The sequence below is a fragment of the Microcaecilia unicolor genome, chromosome 3 (genome assembly GCF_901765095.1).
Source record: "Microcaecilia unicolor chromosome 3, aMicUni1.1, whole genome shotgun sequence".
Classification (NCBI taxonomy): domain Eukaryota; kingdom Metazoa; phylum Chordata; class Amphibia; order Gymnophiona; family Siphonopidae; genus Microcaecilia; species Microcaecilia unicolor.
The window spans coordinates 60970879-60987676 of record NC_044033.1 but is presented as its reverse complement, the minus strand read 5'-3'; the positions used below and the strand labels follow the sequence as shown (position 1 = coordinate 60987676).

Below are 16798 nucleotides of genomic sequence, written 5' to 3'. Positions count from 1 at the left end.
AGGTCTCAGATGTTAGATCTCAAGGTCAAGGGCAACCCGTTCCATAATTTAGGTCCCCAAACTTTAAAAATTAACACTCAATACTCCTCTAATCTTATCACCTTAAACAAAGGTAAAAGATTTGCTTCAGACGACCTTGAGGTTCTTGAAGGTTGATAAACTCATAAGGTAGATGCAGTAAGAGGAGATGCCAGATTATTCTGAATCTTAAAAACTAACAATAGAATTTTAAAAAATAATTGTTCAATAGGGAGCCAGTGAAAAGTTTTCAAAATCGGAGAAATGTGTGTATGTCGAGGATAACTAAAAAGAACCCGAGCAGAAGCATTTTGCGCATCATAAAATGCCTTTAATAGTCCTCTACGCAATCCCATTAAAAGTCTATTGCAATAGTCAAACCAAGGCATGACTATACTCTGGATGGTCATTCTGAAGAGGGAAAAAATAAGATGATGATTAATGTCAATCTAAAAAACGCATGTCTAATAATTTTTTGACACTTAAGTTTTCATGGTAAGCTCTGAGTCCAGCATGACACCCGAGTTACAAATGGTATTAACTATCAGAATTAACACACTGATGCAAAAAATGTAGGGAGTATCCTCAAGAAAAAAAACTGGATAGAAACAAAATCTTTTTTTTCCCATATTAAGTTGTACATGATTACCTCGCAACCATTGATTAATAGCACTCAAACCCGTGCCTATATTACCACAAGCCATTTTTTAGTGCACATTTGTAAAAGGACCCCTTAACATTCAGGCAAGGAATAACTTGTTTAGCAATTGGACCTTAAGCTTGGATTCAGAAATAGAGTAATTTAATCTAAAATCCAAATTCACATTGACAATATGTAATCAGTCCCTCAGTAAACAAGTAAAGAGAATTTATTGTAACAAAGGCCCCTTTCACTAATATTTTTTTATAGAATAAGCTACTTGCTTTTTTAAAAACATTTTAATTTAAATGTCAGTGTTACATTCACTCTTTCAAAAACTCCAAAGACCAAGGGACACTCAATGAAATTACATGGAAATACTTTAAAAATAAATAGGAGGAAATATTTTTTCATTCAAAGAATAGTTAAGCTCCGGAGCTCGTTGCCAGAGAATGCGGTAACAAAGGTTAGTGTATATGGGTTTAAAAAAGGTTTGGACAAATTCCCGGAGGAAAGGTTCATAGTCTGCTATCAAGATAGACATGGGGCTACTTGCCTCTTGATTGATTGCATGGAATGCTGATATTAATTGGGTTTCTGCCAGGTACTTTTGACCTGGATTGGTTACTCTTGGGAGCAGGATTCTGGGCTAGATGGGCCATTGGTTTGACCAAGAATGGCTATTCTTATGTTCTAACTTTGAAAAAAGGAAATTAGCTTCTAGAAGAAAAAGGTAATTAGGAATAGGAAATAGAAATCTATTACTAATAGTCCACAGCATTTTTTTTTTGGGGGGGGGGGGGGAACGGTTGTTTCTTTTTTTGTTTTAAGATTCTAGCATTTAAATCTTTTAATAGCAAGTTTTATTTTTCGTTAATTGGATTATATGTATCTGTGTGCTGCAAGAGAGACTTAAAGAAGCAGCCTTAACTTTCCCAATAGGTCCTGGTGGGAGGTTGTGCCAGAGATCTGTGTTTATATATTATTACACTGGGTTTGTTTCCAGGGCTTTGGCACCAAGAGGATTATAACTTAAACCAGAAATAATTTTAAGTTACACACATATCAAAATAATACAGTAATCAGTGTGCTTGTATGTATCTGTGAATACATGCATATACAGTGGCCCCCTTGAATGTTTTTTTCACATTTTATTGTGTCAGTGTGTCAGAGTAGCATGCATTTAAGTTATGAAGTTTTTTTCCACACTTTAGACCAGTGTTTCAGAAGTCCGGTCCTGGAGTACTCCTTGCCCTTGCCAGTCAGGATATCCACAATGAATATGCATGAAAGCAATGTGCATATAATGGAGGCAATGCAATCAAATAAAGTTCATGCATATTTATTGTGAATATCCTGAAAACCAGGACTGGACTTGGGAAACACTGCTATAGACTACATATTTCAGTGGAAAAATGTTTTGTGGGGAACAGAGCATATACCTAAATAACAAAACTGCAATGCAACACTTGGAAAACCATCCGCCTGAGTTAATATTTGATGGAAGCAGCACTGGCATCAATTACAGGTGTGAGGCTGACAGGATAGATTGTCATCAGCCATGTACAAATAGACGGAGCCAGAATGGTCCAAAAGGGTGTGGAGGAGGGATAAGGAGTTGTACAGTAATGTCAGAGCCTTGAAGATTTAAGGGAAATTTTTCCGAGGCTCTAGGAGAGGAATGAGCCCAGAATGTGAGCAAGTGGGGGGGAGGGCAGGAAAAAGAGGTACTACTACTACTACTACTTACTACTACTTATCATTTTTATAGCGCTACTAGACGTACGCAGCACTGTACACTTGAACATGAAGAGACAGTCTCTGCTCGACAGATCTTACAATATAATTAGGACAGACAGGACAAATAAGAGATAAGGGAATATTAAAGTGAGGATGATAAAATAAGGGTTCTGAACAAGTGAATAAGGGTTAGGAGTTAAAAGCAGCATCAAAAAGATGGGCTTTTAGCTTAGATTTGAAGACGGCCAGAGATGGAGCTTGACGTAGCGGCTCAGGAAGTCTATTCCAGGCATATGGTGCAGCAAGATAAAAGGAACGGAGTCTGGAGTTAGCGGTGGAGGAGAAGGGTGCAGATAAGAGATATTTACCCAGTGAATGGAGTTCCTGGGGAGGAGTGTAGGGAGAGATGAGAGTGGAGAGGTATTGAGGAGCTGCAGAGTGAATGCACTTATAGGTCAATAAGAGAAGTTTGAACTGTATGCGGAAATGGATAGGAAGCCATTCAAGTGACTTGAGGAGAGAGCTAATATGAGCACCAGTGACTGAGGGAGGGAGAGATCTGAGGATTGAGGAGGGGCCAGGGAGAAGGAAAAGATGAGGGTCTGATGCAAAAAACTTCCAGCATGGTTACCGCGGGTTTAACTCAGTTTTACCAGGGGACAGCAAAGCAGAAAGGGTTGCAACTCCGGTGCTAACTCACGTAGAAACCCTTACTGCAATTGCATTTAAATGCATACAGATGCAGTGCATTTGCTATCCTACAGCATACCCCCCCCCCCCCCAAATAAAAAAAAAAGGTTTGGCTGAGCAATTACCATGGGAAAATTTACGCCGAGTTCTGGGGCAGCATAGAAGTTAGCTGAGAGGAGTGGGTGTCTAGCGCTGTCCCCCCAATGACCCAGCATGACCCACCCCCTGAACAGCCTTTCCCCATTGTCAATTAGTAAATTTCTCTTGTAGTCTAGTGGCCCACCCCCTTCCTCCCCCCCCCCCCCCCCATGACCCAAACCCCTTTCCTTAAATTAAAAAGAATGAAATCCGGTGAACAGCACCGGACTACTCTTTAGTGCATTCAGGTAGGCAGTATCCAGGCAGGTGCTGTCCCCGACCCTGGGAATTTAAAATCTGCACTGCCGTGGAACTCCTGTAAACAGCACTGGACTATTGTTCAGTGCATTCAGGCAGGCAATTTCTGGGCAGGTGCTGTCCATGATGTTCTGCTGCTGAAGACCCCGGGAGTTTAAAAGATCTGAACTGCCATGGAACGCTTCCGCAGGTGTGTGCCCAAAGGTGTGCGACCAAAGGGGCAGGTTCTGCCCCTTTGGAGCTCATAGAAGCTGGAAGTCAGAAGCTCTGGTTGTTTGGAAGTATACAACATGGTGAAGCTAAAACAAGGCTGCTACAAGATCGGGTTCAAAGACAAGTTTGGGCAGTGTCAAGGGCCCAATGGACCACCATGTTTTTGTCATCAAGTCAGCTGACCTCCCATGACATGAAGTCCTTTTCTCCTATTGAGGCTTCTTTATCTTAGGGTGAGCTTACTCCATCCACTCTCTTAGCTTGTGTTAAGACTCAAGGAAGGTAAATCCTAATTGCCTGAGGATTTTTTGGTCCTTCGAGAGAGCAAGAATCTCAAGAACCTTCCACAAGTGTCTTCACAGCAAGATTATGTTTTGGTTTTGGTTCCTGCCCCTGTATTAACTTGATGAACTGTCATCAGGTACATCTACATCTGTAAGATCTTTGACTAAGGATTCAGAAGTAACTTTGAAAGATTTATGGACCGTAGTTACATGCATGAAATCTATGCTGCAGGTCAGTCTTATTCAGTTTTCTAAATTGGCTAAATACACTGAAGAAGCTTCTGCTAAAATGACTGAACAGGATAATAAATTGATTTGTGTGGCATGCCAGTTAGGAAAACTTGAGAATCGAACTTCCTTAATGCAGTTGGCTTCTGCTGCAGTCATTAAGGATAATTATAATATTCGTATGCAGCTGGAGGAATTAGAGAATATTGCCAGGGCTCCTAATTTATGTTTTTTGAATTTTCCTATTACTCACTATGTTTCTCCTAGGGAACATTTTTGAAATATTTAAAAGAGGTGTTACAGCTGCCTAATTGGGAGAAAGTTGTAATAGTTAATTTATATTATCTTTGAAAAGCCTCAAGGATTGAAAAAGAAGGCATTAAAAGAGCTACTTTGATAGTAGTATTACAATCAATTATGGATAAAATGGAAATCCTGAGAACTAAAAAAAACAGCTGCCCTTTTCTGGTCAGGTTATTTACATGTTTCCAGATGTGGCGAGTGCTACACAATTGAAAAGGGAGAACTTTCTTGCAGTTGAAAACTAAGGTCTTGGCAATTGGAGCTACGTTTTTTCTCAAGTTTCCATATAAATGTTTGGTTACATATCGGAATCATCATTATGTGTTTTTTGATTCTTGTCAGAGGAATTTTTGAAGGATAGGGTAGTACCAAAACAGTCAGAATGAGTGTATTATTTGCTTTGTTCCAGGTTGAAAATGTATAATAGGGTACTAGGTATATTTGCCTGCTAGATAGCGATTTTTCTTTTGTTGTTGTAATTTGCTTTCCTATAGTGTTCTCTTAATGTGGACTTATCTTATTATATGGTTTATTTTTCATTGTTTATTCTAATGGTTTACTTTGTGGTATTTTTAAGTATTATCTTTTTTTGTAATAAAAAAATGTAAATCTCTGGTGTCTAGTGGCACCCTCCCACTACCCGAGCCCACCCCACTGTGTATTAGAGGAGAGGCAGACCTGCTCGTGCTTCCAGCATTGCCATCTTGAAAAATGGCAGTACCCTGCTTTGCGTGGTGCATCCTGCCTCTCCTCTAAGGTTACTGTAGCTGAATGTAACTCACCTTGAGCTACTACAGGAAAAGGTAAAGTGTGAGCTAAATCCAAATAAATATAATCAACTAAGTGTGTGTCATAAGCTCTCTAGGGACATGCAGATACCTGCTGTACCTGAATGTAGTTCACACTGAGCTACTACTGAAAAAAATAAGTGAGCTAAATCAAAATTACGTATGTTACCTTCCATCATTTTTGTTCAGCAATATAGTGTGTTGTACTGCTGGTCAACTGACAAGTTACCTGAACTGCTCTTTGACGTCACCACAAGTTTCTAACTTTGGTTATTAACTAATGTCTGCCCTGTAAATTTTTTTTTTTAATTTTCTAATTCTTTATTTTTTGACCTTGCATTTTTCTCTTACGTCTGTAGCTCAGCCAGAACTGATCTCCTTTTTTGGGTTACAGTAGAATGAGCCTTCATTCACAACTGCCTGAATGGAAGGGTTCCACTGTTTTATGTCCTCTCCCATCTTACTTAGCCAGAGACACCAAAGGGTGACGCATGCCAGTGCTGGAGATTGAAGACCAATGAGTGAGGTTTTTCTCGCGGGCCTCAGCCATGACTAAAACTAGTTCTGGCAGATGCACATTCCAAAAGCTGACATTCCAATCAATAAATAGAAAATAAAATTAAATAAGAACTACAATGTTCTACCTTTGTTGTCTGATGATTTTTTTTTTTTTGATCATCTTGTTCTCAGTCTCTGGTTCTGCTTCTCTTTGTCTGTGCACTGATATTTACCATTCAGCTTTATTCCATTTTCAGTCCTCTTGTACATTCTAGTTTTCTCTCTGTTCCCTCCCCCATCCATATGCACATCTGATCCTCCATCCATGTGCATTCCATTCCATTCATGTGCATCTTCTTGCTCTCCATCCATCAGGACTTGATAAAAGCCAGATGTTTCAGATCTTCTCTAGACCAATGTGTTTTGCAGAGGATCTGGCTTTTACTTATGTGCTGTTCTGGATCAACTCCTGCCTTGGATATGGGATTCTAACTTGCCCTGCTGTGCCCCCCAGATCCTATACTGCCTCAGCAGAATCTTGTGGCTGCCCTGGATTCTCTGCTACCTTGGTCTGCCCCAGATCCAGTGGTTGCTGCAGCTGCTTCTCTATCCTGCTCGATCTGCTTCAGCAGGGCTTACCTTGCCCAGGAGCTTTAGAGTTATTTTTTGTTTTGTTTTGTTTTGTTTTTACATTAAAGTTGGGTGCAACTTTAATATTAAAGGAAAAAAAATCATAAAGCTGGAGACATAGCCAGGGCAGCCACAGGATCCGAGGCAGCAGAGGTTCTGAGCAAAGCAGGCCAAGTTGGAACCCCATGTCCGAGGCAGCAGAAGAGCCAGGGCAGCACATAAACAAAAGCCAGATCCTCCATGGACCTGATTGGAGAAGGTATAGAGTAGATCCAGAAGATGTGAGTTTTGCCTATTCCCTCCATCCACATGCAGCATTTTCCCTCTCTCTTCCTTTCTCTTCCATCTCTATGCAACATTTCACTTCTCTCTCCTCTGTCCTACTCTCTCCCCTGCCTCCCAACCATCCACCATCACCCACTCTCTCATCTTCCCACCTCCCTTAGTCCAGCATAACCCTCCCCTTGCCCTCCTTCCAAAGTCCGACATGTCATCTAAAACCTCCCTCCCTCCTGCTGTACTTTTGAGTCCGGGCGGCACCCAGCAGTAATGGGAAAGGACCATTCCCAGTACCAGTGCTAACTTCCCCACCGAGGAGCCTTCGAGCCCACGTGCTTGTTGAAGGCCCTGTTGGTACCACCCTCTCTGACGCATACATGTATGCATCAGAGAGGGTGGTACCAACAAGGCTTTCACGAGCGAATAGGCTGGAAGTTTCCTCGGCTCAGAAGTTAGTGCTGATTTGTGGGCCTGGTCCTTTCCTGTTGCTGCCAGGGGCTCGGACTCAGAGGTAGGGCAGGAGGTGGCAGAGGGAGAGAAAAGTGATGAGCTCGAGCCTGGAGATCCAGTGACCCCCCCCCCCCCCAAAACTGGCCCTGAGTGGAAGGCTGAATACGTGAGATGACGGGGCTTTGGTGTGTGAGCTGGAGAATGGGGCTGAATGTGTGTGTGTCACACACCAAATGCATGTGACTTGGTATGTCTGCATAACCCAGCCATTGCAGAGAGAGCACTTGGCTGAGGAAATGCTTAAACATTAATGTAAGCAGCTCCCTCTCTTCCACAGTGACTGCCTCCTTCCCTTGCTTCCTTCCACAGTGACTGCTTATGCTGATGCCACAGCATTCTCAGCTCTGGCCTGCCTGAGTAGGAGGGCCCAGGTCCAGGAATCAAAGCCAGATTCTTCACAAGGCATTGTGCAACAGCATCACTGGGCCAACTGGCCTAGCTATGCACAACTATTACAAATTTTTACATCTAGATTTTATTGGTATCCAAACAAACAAGACTATGAGAGTGGAGGAGTGGCCTAGTGGCTAGAGCACCGATCTTGCAATCCAGAGGTGGCCGGTTCAAATCCCACTTCTGCTCCTTATGATCTTGGGCAAGTCACTTAACCCTCCATTGCCTCAGGTACAAACTTAGATTGTGAGCCCTCCTGTAACAGAGAAATATCCACCATACCTGAATGTAACTCACCCTGAGCTACTACTGAAAACAGTGGTGTAGCCAAGGGTGGGCCCAGGCCCACCCAGTAGCAGCACACCTATGATGTGGCTGGCAGGGATCCCTAAGCCCCAGCAGCTGAAACTCCCAACTATCCCTCCTGCATACCTTGTAAATAGCAGATCTTCGCCTGCAGCGAGCAGCAACTGATACATACTGCTCACACCAGCCCCACAGCCTTCCCTCTGATGTATTCCCACCTATGCAGAAACAGGAAGTTGCATCAGAAGGAAGGCTGTGGGGCCAACATGAGCAGTTCGTATTAGTTGCTGCTCGCTACCGGTGAAAGTCTGTTATTTAAAAGGTTAGGGGGATGTCTGAGAGACCATATGGTATAAAGGCGAGAGAGGGAGAGACCAAAGCACTTGTGGGATAGGGCAGAGTTCTTCTGCCCACCCATCTTGGGCCCAGGCCCACCCAAAATTGGGTGTCTGGCTACGCCCCTGACTGAAAAAGGTGTGAGCAAATCTAAATAAATAAATTATTAAGTAATCAGAAACAGCAAAGGACATCCACATATATTCTGCTCATGCCTGCACAATTATTTTTATTGAATTTTCAGTAACAATGACCATCTTTATCTATTGTTTACCACACTTATCTTCCATTGGATCACTAAACATTCACGAACATATATTTGTCCTCTCCACTTTTCCTGTCTGAATTTTGATGTAGTGTACATCATTTATACAACTATATGGTTTATAAAATCAACTAAATAAAATATCTGTATTGCAAACTTATAAAAATTAACACAAAAATAACAAACCTAATACATAATCAGTACAACATAAAACATAAATTAGCATATAAATAATACAGACCTAGAATAAGTTAACAATTGCTAAAACAGAAAAACTAAAATGCAGAACAAAGCTTAAAATGAGTAATGCAAAAACCAAGGTCCCTGTTTTACTAAGGTGTTCTAGTGTTTTTAGCGTGTGCTAAAAATTAGCACGCGCTAACCATGTAGATGCCCATAGGAATAGTATGGGCATCTACACAGTACATTAAAAAAATGCTAACGCACCTCTAGCGCAGCTTAATAAACAGGGCCCCTAGTGTAATTAGCATTTACATTCATGATGCATAATCTTATATAATAAAACTCACCCTCAACGTTCTGAAGACACTGACGTCACTTCCGTCACTTCCTTCAAGACGGGTTTGAAGGGTTCGTGGTGGTGAAGCCACCGAAATCGCCAAGTCTCGGGGCCCTGCCCTCGCGTCAAACATGATGACGTCAAGGACAGAGCAATGGCGTCACACACCAAGGGTGGAGCAATGGCATACGGTGCGTTCAGGAGGTGCGGAGCAATGGCATCACAACGACGAAGGGGTCGGTAGGTAGGGAGGGAGGGAGAAGGGGGGTGTTGGGGAGGAAAACCTTGCTAGCGCCCCATTTCATTTGCTCCAGAAACGGGCCTCTTTTACTAGTACTATAAAAATAATGATGATAATACTATAATATAACAGGCTTAAAGAAGTAATTTCCCCAATGCAGTCCAAGCTCCTGGAGTCAGCAATACTTCCGCATAAAAAGAGAATGCAGTGTGGTAGCCATGTTAATTCATTTTAAACTTTAATAGCTAAAGAAAAAATAGAAAATAAGGTGATAACCTTTTTAGTGGACTAAGGGGGAGAGTTATCAACTTGAGCTTCCGCTAAGATGGGTTATTTTACCACAAGTTGTGCTGTTGCATAAAATGGGATCCTATGCTAAAATAGCACGACTTTTGGTAAACCAGCCAGTCTTAACAGTAGCCCAGGTGGATAATTTTCCCGTAACTTAGTACATTTTTTGTTTAGCTTTTGGAGGCTAAAACCTCCTTCCTGTCCTGACCTGAGGAAGAAGGTTTTCGCCTCTGAAAGATAATTAAAAAATATACTGTACCAAGTTAGCCTAATAAAAAGGCATCACCATATTTTCCACTTTTTTTTTAATCAACATAATTAAAGCTTCATGACTCAATCACTTAGCCATAGTTATTCATTTTCAGACCAGTTTTAAACTTGGTATGGAAAAGACTCCAATCATAGACAAACGGTAGATTGTTCTAGAGACAAGGAGTTCTAAATGTGGAATCCCTAGTTGTTCCAATCGCACTGTAGTGTGAGAGGGCACCACTAAAAGGTTCTTTTGTAATGATTATAATAGGTGAATGGGAACATATGGAATTAATAAGCTAGCCGGCATAAGAGACTATTTATATTATCATGAATATTTAAATGAAATGAAATCCTATAGCTGACTGGCAGACAATGCTGTGTAAAGTGTATAAGTCATATGGGCAGTGAGGAATATGTATTTAAAGCAGGAGAACTCTATAATCCCGTGGGGGGGTGGGAGGGGAGGAGAAGAAACAGCAGCCATATAAGCAAAATCTGTTTTATTCTGCCACTAAGTAAGAAATGTAACCTGACCAGTGTTTTAAATCCCCCCTCTATACATCCGGACAACCCATTCCCATGGGGATGAAGTGTGAGTCTCAGAGGACCGCATTTTGACACGGAGGTGTAGAGGGGGTGGCAGTAGGCGCAGTTCAAATCTAAGACCCAGGACCTCGGCTTTCTGATTTCTGGGGTCTAGGTGGATCTTTGGCCATCTGTTCTCCCACATAATGTACTGAAGAGTAAAAGACAACTTATGTGAACACTATTTGTGTAAGAATGTTGAAGGAAACAGATAGAAAATCAAGAAATTGAGGCAAAGGCTAGAAAAGTTAGTGATAGAAATAGTTTTTATTCTCACCAATTGAAACTTCAAGCTGGTACACATATCAGTCAGATTCTCAGTTCAACCGACCGTAGAAAACTCCAAATTCTACCCAGATTTACATTTCTTATATAGTCTTTTCTGTCCATTCAATTCAATGGAGAGACACTTTTTTTTTTTCATCTGTGAATCATACTTAACCGCAGGTCAAGTGCCCACCTTCTCCCTCTTTCCCCCGCCTTTATAATATTTCTTAATAACGGCAATTTCCTGACTTGCAAACATCTTTCCTAATATAGAGAGAACAGTATTCAGATCTTGTGATCCTGGATGCCATCTTTACAAAGACAGACTCCATTTTATGAACCAAAATTCTTACTCTTTTTGCCATTAATTCCTCCATCGTGGCTCTTACGCTGTATTTGAATATCACACAAAATTTTAATAAGGCCCACCAAGCGGCCCTGCTTTCGCTGGCGCTCAGATTTTCAGGCCTAGTCAGTGCTTTTCAGCAGTTCAAGCTATATAAATCGGCCCACCACTATTCCAGTGGGTGGGTCTCAAGCTGGGACACATATTAACATTCCCCTCTTCACCCTATCTCATAGGGTGACACCAGGGTTATCTTATCATGGTACCATCCATTCCAGAAGGTATCCTGTAAAACTATCTATTTAGAGAGTCTGATTGAAAGCTGGTATGGCAAAGATTTTGGAATCCAGGTCACAACATAGACACCGTCTCTGTGTTATTCTAACCCCTCTTGGGGGCTTACCCATATCTGCGATTAAGTAACAAACTATGATTACAAAGGTAATATCTTTCAACCTATTAATATGCAGGTTTAATCATACTCTTACATATGTATATATATATTGCTAACAATCATCAAACTAATTAATTCTTTGGTTATATACTGATTATATGCTGATTATACGTTTGCATTGATTACATAGTCATATTGATTATTGATCACATCGTCTTATAAAGCATTATATCATTATCTTGCATTCTTGTGTGCTCTTAATCTACTATATAGTTGCAGGTTCCTCTGCAGCTTCTCTAACACTTGCATAGCGATTGGTCCATCTCATAGGGAGATAGTCTAAGGTATTGTCTCCTGTGGTTTTGGGAAGGAGATTTTCATACAGGACATATTGTCCTGCTGCTGCTTTCTTGGTTATGGCAGTTTCAGTTAAGCGTTCTACTAAGCCTCTAGCACACGGGATTATGCAGCATCCCACTAATACAAAAATAGCAACCACTATGATGATGGTGGAGGCTGCAGAAATGATAAATGTCTTCCATTTACCAAAAGCTTTATCCATCCAACCAGTCCAGGATGTATCAACACCTGAGTTTTCAGCCAATTCCTCTGACAGCGAGGTAAGGCCTTTCAAGGCTCTGGTGATTGACCCATCCGGGGCAGTGTTGTTGGGGATAAAGGTGCAACACTGTGTACCTATTTTGCGGCACACACCGCCATCTGCCGCTAACAATTGGTCAAGCACAAATCGATTTTCAAGCGTCATTCTGCTAGTGGCATCTAACTGTGTTGCAATACCTTGAACCGCATCTCTGGTATAATTCACAAATCTCTGCTAATTGTAATATATGTAGTTAATCCAATCTACGTTCTTGATGATGGTCGCCCACCAAAAGAAGGCAGATTCGAATCCTGCAGCAATCTGGTTTCTGGCTTTGAACTCATCGGGGACAATTCGGACCAGCACCAGAATCTGGAAGTTGTCCTTGTTATTGGCTTCTCTGTGCAGTGTAATTTTATTTTAGTATTTTGTTATATAAAATTTCTCCTTCTGTTCTTTGTTAATTTTTATTTTTACTGTGGGGTCAGTATTCAGCCTGTGGCAGTAAGTGACTGATAAGCTGCTTCTGGCTTAGTGGGCTAAACTAACCCTGAATATTGAATATCTGGGCATGTGCTGCTCCCGGCATTGAACATCTGGGTATACAGCCAACCTGGAAGTTAACCACGCACTGACCAATATTCAGTGAGTGCTCAGTTAACTCGCTGCATTAAGTTAGGACAGCTGTTTTGCTGTCTTAACTTTGGGGCACTTTTATTAAGCTGCATGAAAAAGGGCCCTGTGGTAGCGGCAGGGGCCATTTTTCCTGTGCGCCAGGGCCCTTTTGACCGCAGTGGGTAAAATGCCAAAAAAATGGCCACGCAGTAAGCTAACCCTTACTTCTTGGCCATGCGGCGGGGAGCATTTACTGCCACCCATTGAGGTGGAAGTTAGAGCTCCAGCGGTAACCGGCGGTACAGAAAAACAATTGCAGAGTGCCGGAAATGGAGCGCGTACTTCAGCCAGAACTGCCGGCGGCGGCTGCGTTTGTCCAGTGGTAGTTCTGTTTTAGCGTGTGGTAAGCCCGCGTTGGGTTTACCGCCACTTTGTAAAAGACCCCCTTTATGCCGTTTCTTAGCTGGTTGTTGTCACTCTGTCCTGGCTCATCCTAACCTATCTCATTAGGGAATGGCGAGTTAGCGGTGATATTCAGCAAAAGTAACTGATTAAGTGCCACAGAATATCAGATGCCAGCTCACTTGAGCCTCTCCTTCCCCATGTAAACCCTTTTGAATATTGACCCCTAAATGTATTACTGTGGCAATACATGTAAAATTTAAATGCAAATAGTTATTTGAAGTCTCTATTTAGCCTACTTGTTTTCAGTGATGAAGGAAATAACATGCTGACCTGCAGTTGGGAACTGTTTTTGCAAACCAAAGTTCTGAGAGACTTTTAGCTGGGTCTCTGTTCAAAAAAGCAACATTTTAAAAGCCGTTGTAGTCTAAGGCCACAGCACTGGGTTTTTGATTTTTTTTTTTTTTTTTTAACAACAAAGCAATTACAGAGAGTTAATGCTTTGTAGTGGAAAACGGATGCTGCTGTGATACTGTACAGAAGAGCCTCTGATAGTGCAGCTCCAAGACCTCCTGTTGGGGTCATCTTTAAGAAAGGCCAGGCAGGAAACCTCATTTTCTTTGTTTTCACATAAGTCAGGCGTTCCCAGATATTTCATGGTGGAGAGAGAAAGTTTATTACATTCTTGGAGAGATGTGTACAGCTTCTTAGACCAAAACTGGTTGCACTTTGTAGCAGGCTATAAACTCACCATATATTCACATGGGTTCCCAAGGCTGACAGAGAAACATTTCTGTGTCAGGTCAAATGCCCTGGGGGTTGGTTTTAGAAAGTATTTTTCTTGCGTAAACCCGATTGTATGCGTGTAAAAGGTCTCTTATAAAATTACACCGTACTTGTAAGTACATGTGGTGCCAAGAATGCACGTAGCATAATAGAACCCAGATGCAGAACATAGTCAACGTTATAAAGTATGTGCACAGATTATAAAATACTTACCTGCCCAAGTAATTCATCCATGTGCATTTATACCTGCTCCCAAGCTGATGTAAAAGTACATGGCTGCATTTTAGCCATGATTTCAACAGGTTTTGTGAAGACACAAAGGTGCTTATAAAATAGCTTCAGAATGGGAGCCTGTTTGAACTTCCTGCCTAAAGGGTCCTTTTATTAAAGTGCACTAGAATCTGGGCATAACGCATGGGAATGCGGGATTTTACTGCACGCTAAGCCCAGATTTAATGCAGCACTATTGGGGGAATTTTTAAATATATTTTATTGCAGTTAACATGCTGATGTTGTCATTAGCACATGGTACCTGCCTAGAGTTCATGCAGGGGCACTTAGCGCTTCCTAAATAGAGGGTGGAAAGTATTTCTGCATTAACTCTGTGTTTGCACACATTAAGTATAACATGCTAGCTGGTTAACACTTCCACACCCCCTCCGAGAAATATTTTTTAAAAATCCATAATTTATTTATTTACTTAGATTTTGCTCACGCCTTTTTCAGTAGTAGCTCAAGGTGAGTTACATTCAGGTACACTAGGTATTTCCTTGTCCCAGGAGGGGTCACACAATGCTGGGCTCTTGTATCTCAGGCAACGGAGGGTTAAGTGACTTGCCCAAGATCACAAGGAGCAGCAGTGGGATTTGAACCAGCCACCTCTGGATTGCAAGACCGGTGCTCTAACCACTAGGCCTCTCCTTCACTATAGTATGTAATGTTTTAATTCAGTTCTGTATTATTTAATATGATGTCTATATATGTTTTAGTATTATTTAATTCATTGATGATGATATGATTTTATGTCTGGATATGATTTCACTATACTTGTGTATTAATCAAGTCTCTTGCTTCTTTATCACTGTGTCTTCTTTATCACTGTGTCTTCATTCCATTTGTCTCACCGACTACACTACTAGACAATGTGCGGGTTAGAGCACTCAAGCAGGCAAAGTACCACAAAACGCTGTAACACATTTCTGTGGTAGCCTGTTTGTGCACCCTAAGCCCACATTAATCTTCAGATTCTATATATGGCGCTTTGAGTTGCGCATGCAAATTAGATGCACATCCAAATTTGCACACACAACTTAATTGATTGAGCCACTCAGCGCTGATAATTGGGGAAATAACAAGCAATTACCAGCACTAATTGTCAATAATTAGAATTTACGTGTGCATCTTTTTTCGCGTACTCTATAAAGAGGTGCATGTAAGTCCTAGTGCGTGGATCCAAAAAGAGGCGCTGTTTATAGAATCCAGTGCTAAAGGCTTAACGCCGTTTAGTAAAACGGCCCCTAAGGTGACCTGTTATAAAATTTCCCTGTCTTTGTGTTTGCTTATGTTTCTTATACATACTAAAAGAGTGTTTCTCCACCCTCTCCTGGAGGCATGCCTAGCTGGTTAGGTGTTCAGGATTAACACAATGAATATGCATGAAATAAATCTACATATATTAGACAGCTGTTGCATGCAAATCTATCTCATGCATATTTATTGTGGTAATCCTGAAAACCTGACTAGCTAGGTGTGCCTCCAGAAGAGGGTGGAGAAGCACCACACCACAGTTCAAAAATTCATGAATCTTTAATTTACCCCTCTGATCCTTAGGTGATCACTATTCTCGAGTGGTATTTACTTCCACAGAAGGAGAGAGTTTGTGGAATCTGCAAGCAATTAAATCAATGTGCAATATGGATAGCTTAATGGTACGTACAAGAAAATGAAGTGATCCAATTATTTGTATGTTTATGTTTATTTCTGCCTTTTAAGCCAGGCAATTCAAGCTAGTTTGTAGATGAAAAAAGGAGCAAGTGGAAGGGAACTTTCCACTGGTTTGACAGAATAGTGAGAAGAAAAGTGACAAGACAGCTAGGTTAGGGGTTGCGAGGATAAGTAAAGCATGCAAAAGGACAAGAAAAGGCACTGTATACCGCCTTGAGTGAATTCCTTCAAAAAGGCGGTAAATAAATCCTAATGAATAATAAAAACATCACAAAAAGGAGACACTAGATGGCAACTACGGGTAAAATACGGTTAGTGATTCAAAACCCCTTCATTCCCAGACCCCTTAAGAGTCTCCAAACGCATAAATAAAAAGGTGAGTTTTCAAGGCTGCCTGAACCCGCAGAGCTGTAGGACATGCATTCCAATGTGATGGAACAATGAAAAAGCAGGCACCATGCCTCATAAAACTCAAGGCATGCCTGCAAAACTGGGGCAATAGCTAACCTAGAGTCCTTTATAGAAAGGAGGGTGTGAACAGGGGTGTAAGGGGTAATAAAAGAAGCAAGAGAATATCCAAGTATAAAGCCCTATGTCCAGGGTCAATATCTTAAACTGTATTCTATAGTGGGCTGGGAGCCAGTGGTAGTTAAAAAATAGTATAATGTGATCACACCTCCTTACATGGCATAGGATCCCGATGGTGATCTTTTGGATGGTTTAACTAAATAAAGACCGGGGATTTTCTGTATAGATCAGATTGAAGTAGTCAAGAGTCAAGATTTCAAAAGCATAGAGAGTGAGAATTGTTTACCTTTATCGTGGAAGGATCACACTGAACAAAATTGGTGCAGGGCTTAAAAGTTACACTTCACAGTAGTTGAGACCTGTAGGTTAAAGGATCATAACCCCAAGATATTTAAAAGTCAACTTAGAGCAATAGGGATCCTCACAGCTGCAGAGTGGCTGAGGGTCAGGAGGACGTGCTGGTGATCCAGGCAGCAAATATTATGGAGGTCATGGGGCCTGTTGTC

The 16798-nt window shown here is 41.5% G+C and overlaps 1 protein-coding gene across 6 annotated transcripts in view; it reads left to right on the top strand.

Annotated features, from left to right (window-relative positions):
• The window catches only part of DISP1 (dispatched RND transporter family member 1), a 400222-nt gene that overhangs the window by 345654 nt on the left and 37770 nt on the right, over window positions 1–16798 (top strand). For all 6 annotated transcript variants that reach the window (XM_030195975.1, XM_030195976.1, XM_030195980.1 and 3 more), the window contains one exon: window positions 15651–15748. In XM_030195975.1, coding sequence (XP_030051835.1) covers window positions 15651–15748 — 98 coding nt within the window. The remainder of the gene's footprint in view (window positions 1–15650; window positions 15749–16798) is intronic.